At 39.7% G+C, this 7,026-nt stretch overlaps 1 protein-coding gene across 2 annotated transcripts in view; it reads left to right on the top strand.

Moving 5' to 3' along the window:
• Positions 1 to 1,403: 1,403 nt before the first annotated feature.
• Positions 1,404 to 7,026, top strand: part of GUCY2C (guanylate cyclase 2C) — a 59,508-nt gene continuing 53,885 nt past the window's right edge. Inside the window, exon 1 of one of the 2 annotated variants that reach the window (XM_036909303.2) lies at positions 1,404 to 1,521. Coding sequence is in view for 1 of the 2 variants with exons in the window: in XM_036909294.2 (XP_036765189.1) it covers positions 1,534 to 1,750 (217 nt within the window). In the remaining variant the exon portion in view is untranslated. Of the gene's footprint in view, positions 1,751 to 7,026 lie in introns of both variants that reach the window. The other variant, XM_036909294.2, reaches the window with a different exon arrangement.

Genomic DNA, 7,026 nt, shown 5'->3' with positions numbered 1-7,026 from the left:
GCATACAAAAATTTAATACCTTTATTACTCTCCTGTCTCCACACATTTTCCCATAAGTGGTCATCAAATCAGTGATATAACAATGACATTATTTGATCAATCATACTACACCTCTGACTCTATTTCCAAATCCCCATTTAGATCCAGATATTCTTCCCAAAATGCATTAGAGGCTATTCTCACACCTACACAGTTTCCTTAAAATCAGTGTGTCCAAAAACAGAAGTTATGATCTTTTCCCTCCAACTTATTCCTCTCAAAATTTTGGAGCTTTGTAAATAGTCTTCCCATTGACCCAGCTGAGCATATCAGGGGTCACCCTTGACTCCTCCCTCTCTAATGCCTCAAATCCAATAAAATATCAAGTCTTATCCATTTTGCCTTTAGGTATCTCTTGAACCATCTCCACTGCCACTTCCCTCACTCAGGCCTCCTTTACCTCTCACTTGGACCACAGAAACAGCCTCCTGATTTGTGCCATGTCCCCAGTCCCGTCGCTCTCTGGGTCATTCTTTCCATGGAGCCTAAGTGGGCTTTACAAAATCATTTGATCATGTCCCTTTCTTGACTCTGAGGGCAAAGTTCCAAATTGTTAATGGCTGTCAGGAAACCCTATAGGCCCATCCTTGCTACTGGACTCCTAGCCTCTCCTCTCCAACCATGCTGTGTATCTTTCAGTTCCTCAAACATCGATGCCACTTCCCACGTCCTGGGCTTCTTTGCACAAGCTGTCCCCCACTTTATATGCCTTTCTTCTCTTTCCATTCAGCTAACTGCTGTTCATCTTTCAGAGCTCAGCTTAAGGGACACTTTCTCAGGAAAGCTTCCTTGGCTTCCTAGAATAGGTCGTGTTCATCTTCTATGTGCTCCCACAGCACTTGCATTTTTTTCATGGTTGAGTTTAATTATTCATAATTATTTGTTTAATGATTGTCTTCCCCACTAGAATGCATGTTCCATGAAACTATTAATGCATCCATATCACTCATGGCTGTATGCCCAGTGCCTTGCCAATGCCCAACACATGGTAAAGCCTCAATAAATAGTTGCTGACTGGATGACTGAAACACAACTCTTGCTAGTTAAGTTTTTAGTTTCAATGTGCAGCTATAACCAAATACTAATAGTCCATCATGTCTGTGCTTTCCTTAAGACTTTTGACCTTTATTTTTCATTTACAAAGCTTTTTATGTATCTACTATACCTCCCTCTTCCTCTTTCCCCTCTCCCCAGTGATGTATTTTTATTGCATGAGGCCCAGGTAATCTCCCTGTATATAACTCTGACCTTTCTGTGAGCAAACACACAAAGTGAACTTTGGTTTATCTCCTACCATAATGTGGCTGCTAATTGCTGGCAGGCAAGCTGTATTCTGTGGTGCACGTGACCAGCAAGATATGACCAGAAAGGACTGTAAGGAAGAGTGGACGAGGGGACCCAGCTAGAGGCCATCCTGCTGGGGTTCCTGCCTCCCTAAAGACGCAGAGTAAAGCAAGTGAGCACAAGGAGTATGGTTCTGAGGTAAGCCAGGTCATGAAGACGCCACTGTTGGGCTTGGCTTTGTGGTCACTGCTCCTCCGCCCAGGGCTGATGTTCTGGACCTCCCAGGTGAGTCGGAACTGCAACAACGGCAGCTACGAGATCAGTGTCCTGATGATGAACAACTCAGCTTTCTCAGAGTCCCTGGATAACTTGAAAGAAGCAGTGAATGAGGGAGTGGAAATAGTGAAACAGCGTCTGCTTGAAGCTGGTAAGACTATGGTAACAGAACTCTCTTCTTCCCTGTTACCATCTCTGGGGTCAAAGGGTTGCTAAGTAAAGACTTGTGTTCTTTGCCCAATTGTACAACCTCTAAGGACCTATCCCACCACCCCCTTCTATTTCAAGACAGTAGATCCTCAGAGAGAAGGATGGGAGCCCTACTGCAATGAACTCACTCATCATCTCCCTGCTCTTAGAATGGCCCCAAGCTGGGGAATGCCAGGTGTTCACAGTGCTGAAATGCCCCAGAGAAAACTGGGTTTATTGCTCAGTTTCAGGGAGTTGTCATATTTCCTTCTACAGATGTCCAGAGGCAATATTTGGTCTGGATCTGAGATTTCACAGGGTTACCAGTCAAGAAGATGAATTTATAGAGGAAAATTCATACAGATGCGAATCTTTCTCTGGGAATTTAATCTACCTCTTAATTCTTTTATCTCTGGTGGCTACTATGATAAGACATATTCAATGTAATAAATTTGCAATAAAACTCAGTGTTGCAGTTCTTCGTTGTATCCTTCAATTATTAAAATAACCATTATAACATTGGATGAAATACATTGAATAAATAGAAAAAAATCACCCCTGATAATTTCCAGCCAATGGATATTTCTGGTGTCTTTTCATATGCTTCTCAGTTTCTTGTTTTTAAGAATTTTATGATTGGCTCTGGTATAGAAACAATTTTCAATCTTTCTGACCTCACTTCACATTCTACAAGTGACTTTAATCTTCATAACATCATGCAAATGGATGTGAATTATCTCTTGGAGTAGATATCCTCCCAAATAATCTAATAATCCCTATTGTAGGATATTCCATTGTTTTTAATTTCTCATGATTATTTTTAAATACTGCAACAAACATTCTCATGTATATGGTCTTTTTCTATTCTTTGAGACTAGCTTGCCAGAAGTATAATTATTGAGTTAATGACTATTTCATATGTTTTCATGGTTATTTATGGTTCTAAGGAGGATATTTCTCAACTTGCTCTATTAAAAATTTTGTGGTAATAGTAGCAACAGGTATCAAACATCATGTGTAAAAACTTTCTTATGTGCAATATATATTTCTTCACTCCTGTCTGAAACCAGATTCAGATGTAAATAGATGGATCTGATCTAGAGCGGTAATGGAAATAAGAGGTGATTTAATAAAATTCCTTTATCAACTGAGGCAGTATGCAATAGTGAAAAGAATATTTTATTTGAAGTCTGAGGATCTGGATTGGAGTTCCTGCCCCAGAACGTTCTGTCTTTGTGATCCAGAATGAGATATTTCCTTTAGTATCTCTGAACTTTGGCTGCCTTGTTTATTGAGTACCTGTTATGTGCTATGTAAAATATGTAATCTCTTTAATCACCACAGCTCTTTAAGATTGGTATTGACAGTTTCATAGCAGAGGTTTAATAACTTTTTTGAATTCATAAGGTTGTCTGTTTAAAATGAGATTCAAACCCTTATCTGTATGATTCCATAGAGTGTATCATATTGCCAATGTAAGATCTTTACCCACCATGGACTAATGTTCTCATTGAAATAAGGCAGTGGAACATTGTTCTCAGAAGCAGAGATTTGGCATCAGACAGATCTTGGTTCAAATTCTAGCCTTTCATCCAACCATTTATTGCCAGTGTCCCTGAGCAAGTTACTTAAGTTTTCTGAACCTCAGTTCCCTCACCTACAAAATCACAATAGATATTAATTACCTTACGTGAATATGGTGTAAATTAAATAAGGAAATTCATATAAAGTACCTAATACACTAACTGACTCATAGGGAGAACTCAGTACATGGCTTTTATTGTCACTGTTACTGTCCTGGTTGGGGATTTAACGGAGTGGCTTTTGCTGTGCTATCATTGCCGTTAGGAGAACCAGTTACTAGGCACACAAATAAGCAGCATGGTGTCCTGGTAAGATCTTGAACTCCAAACTCACATAACCTGAATCTGAAGTCCTGTGCCATCATTTACTAACTGAGTAATATTGTGTGAGTTATTTATTATTCTCATTTGTAACATAGCCACTAGTGGGTGAGGTTATTGAAATGACCAAATGAGTGGGGAATTTGAATAAACAATGATGCTCAGATTCTTGCATTTGATGATGCATTTTGTGGGCTGGATGTTCGTGCACAGTAAAGCCAAACTGCAGACTGTGAGGGAAAGACAGGTCCATGTTCTAAACGTACTGAGTGTACTGTTTGGGAAAATTTCTAAGACAATATACTATAGGGCTAAAGTGAAGAAAATTAAGAGTTCAAATGTTGTGGGTGATGTCCAAATGGAAGAGATCAATATTTTTTTCCTAGAACTTAGGAAACCTTTGTGGATTTTAAAGAATAGATGGGATTTGGTGGAAAACATGAAGAAGAGATTCCTTCAACCTTAGGACATCAGCTCCTCAAGGATGTATATCCCATGGCTGAATGGAATGTAGCCATTCCCTCCACATGCTCTCATGTGCTGAGGGCAGCCCTTTCCTAGACTCCACACCTATACCCAGATTCACTTTTTTCCAACCCCATCCTCAAAGCTCTAGATCAGAGAGAGGCTTCTGAGACCAGCCTGTGCCCTACAGCACTCCACTCCTGCTCCCAAAACTGACCTGGGCAGGTGGGGACGTATTACAAGCAGGCTAGGAATGAGGAACAGCATTTATGAAAACTGCTTGTTTAAAAAAAATGGAGCTTTGATTTGAAGTCATTCCATTGTCTGAAAAATGTTCAGTATTTTCTTCAGAAATCACTTCGGATTGGGGGAGATAAAAGGGGAGAGATCTCTCCAGTCCATTACCAAATTCAAACAAAAACAGTTTACGTAACCATAAAATGTTGAGAGGCAGGAGCAAATGACAGCATGTTTTACAGAAGTAGATCTCAAATTTTTTGGTTGCAAGACTTCTTTATCCTCTTAAAAATAATTGTGGCTCTGAAAAGTTTTATTTATACAGTTAAATTTATCAACATTTTATATTGGCAATTAAAACTGAGAAATGTTTTAAATATTTGCTTACTTCAAGTAACAATTACAAACACCTTATCTGTCAATATAAATAAAATTTCTTATTTAAAGAAAACTATATTTCTCAAATAAAAAAATCAAAGTAGATGGGAAACATGGTACTGATTTACATTTTTGCACATCTTTCATGTGCAGCTTAATAGAAAATGGCTGGATTCTCATATCTGCTTCTGTATTTAATCTGTTACAATAATAGATAACCACTGGAAAACTGCACTATATGCTCATGAGATGGAAAGTGGAAAACACAAAGAATGTATTAATATAATTATGAGAACAGTTTTGACCTCCTGAACATCTCAAGGTACCTCAGGAGTCTAGAGCCACGCTGTGACGGCTGCCGTCCTATAGCAGCGTCAGGTTCTGGAGTCAGACTGCCCTAGCTCAAGAGCTGACTCCACTGCCTGCCAGCTGTGTAACCCCAAGCGAGTTAATCTGCCTCGCTAGACTCCCATATTCTCACTCTTCCTACTAGGAAAATGAAATATTAACTGACCTCATACAATTCAGGGGAAGATTAAGCGAAATAATGCATGAAAAACTCCAAAGCCCAATGCCAGACATACAGTAACAGAGATTGCTCGGTTCTATGTTATTAATAGATGGATGAGGAACTGGGACCCCAGAGGTGGAGTCACTTGTCAAAGATCACACTCAGGAGATGTTGGTTCTCCTTCTCCCAGGCACTGTGCAGGATTTATAGTTGGATTTTGCTGTCCCCTCATGGGCTGCCTGGACCTAGGATTTTTAAGTGGGTCATCTTCATTGTCCCTCTTGGTGGTAGGAGGGAGAAGAGCCCTCATAGGGGCAGGAGGGGAGGGGGAGACATAGCTTTACATTAACCACTGCAGGTGTGGCCACCTTCCAAAGCCCTGTTCTCTTTCTGTGACTGTGCACTGACCTCCACTCTACTTCCTGACTCCTCTTGCTGCTTTCCAAAACCTCTCCATATTGTAATGAGAATTAAATAAAAGGAAGAGTATGAAGTGCTTGGTACTATGGCTGGCACATGGCTGCACTCAAGTGTTAACTGCACCTCTTCCTTTAATTTTCTCTGAGTCGTCTTATTGCACTGACCTGCTCTTTGGCTAGTTCTACCCAGCAAAGTACTGCCATCTCTTATTTAGATCTCTTACTGAACAAAGCATCAGGATAAATGTTCTTGAATCAACACCCCCCCATAAAAGCAAGAGATAAAATGTTCTCCACTCAGTAGACACATCTCAGAGGTGGGTGCAGAAGTGCAAAGACTCTTCCACTCTCTGAAAGAACAGATCTCTTATCCTTAAAAATATTCTTATTTGGGTATTTGTAAGAACAATAACTTCTTTATTATTGACACCTTTTAAAGGTATTAGAAATTACTACATTTGACACACCTGGTTTAAAATCCAATTTTACATGTGAGTGAACCAGACTAGAGATAGTAAAATGGCTTGTGCAAGAACACATGGAAAGTCACTCATACTGACAGACTAGCAACTGGAGTTTCTAGCCTTTCTGTATAAGAGCTTGGCAAAATTAAGGATATCTCTGCTTGGGAATCATATTTGTCCTGAATATTTTTATTAGAAGGAGACCAAAATGTAAGACACAGAGTTTGGCCACATGGTTCTGCTTATTCTTTATTCTCTCCCCAAATGAGGTGTCTAGCAATGTGTAGGGATATTACCATCAGTGCTCTTGCCTGTATCTGAAGGTGGTCCATTATCCAAAGATCCTAGGCCAGAATAGGCACAGTTCACTTTGGCTTTGAGAGCAGAGCACAGAGGTGCCAATTCGCACATTGGCAGCAAACAGAACCAGAATTCTGGAGCATAAAAGAACAGATGTTGTAATGTCTGCATCTTTGCTTTCTTAAAACTCCCAGACCTATATAGGCAGCTTGCTGAGTCTAGAATTGTGCAAAGAGGATGAAGAGAGCCATGAACATGAAAATGTTCTAAAACTGGATTGTGGGATGGTGGCCCCAATTAATATATATATGTGTACTAAAAATCACTGAATCGCACGCTTATAATGGGTGATTTTTATGATGGATAAATTATACCTCAATAAAGCTGCTGAGAAAGAGACAGAGATGGAGGGCCAGAGACAGAGATGGAAGTGACAAGGAATAATATAAGAACTCAGAATTCAGATGTTCCTAGGCCTGAAAACAGATATCCAATTTTTCTCCAGGATCAATTGGCAAACAATAAATCTCATGGCTGGTATAAACTACTGAAAAATAACA

The sequence above is a fragment of the Manis pentadactyla genome, chromosome 14 (assembly GCF_030020395.1).
Source record: "Manis pentadactyla isolate mManPen7 chromosome 14, mManPen7.hap1, whole genome shotgun sequence".
Classification (NCBI taxonomy): domain Eukaryota; kingdom Metazoa; phylum Chordata; class Mammalia; order Pholidota; family Manidae; genus Manis; species Manis pentadactyla.
Note: the sequence above shows the minus strand (reverse complement) of the source record. Positions and strands in the feature narration are given on the sequence as shown.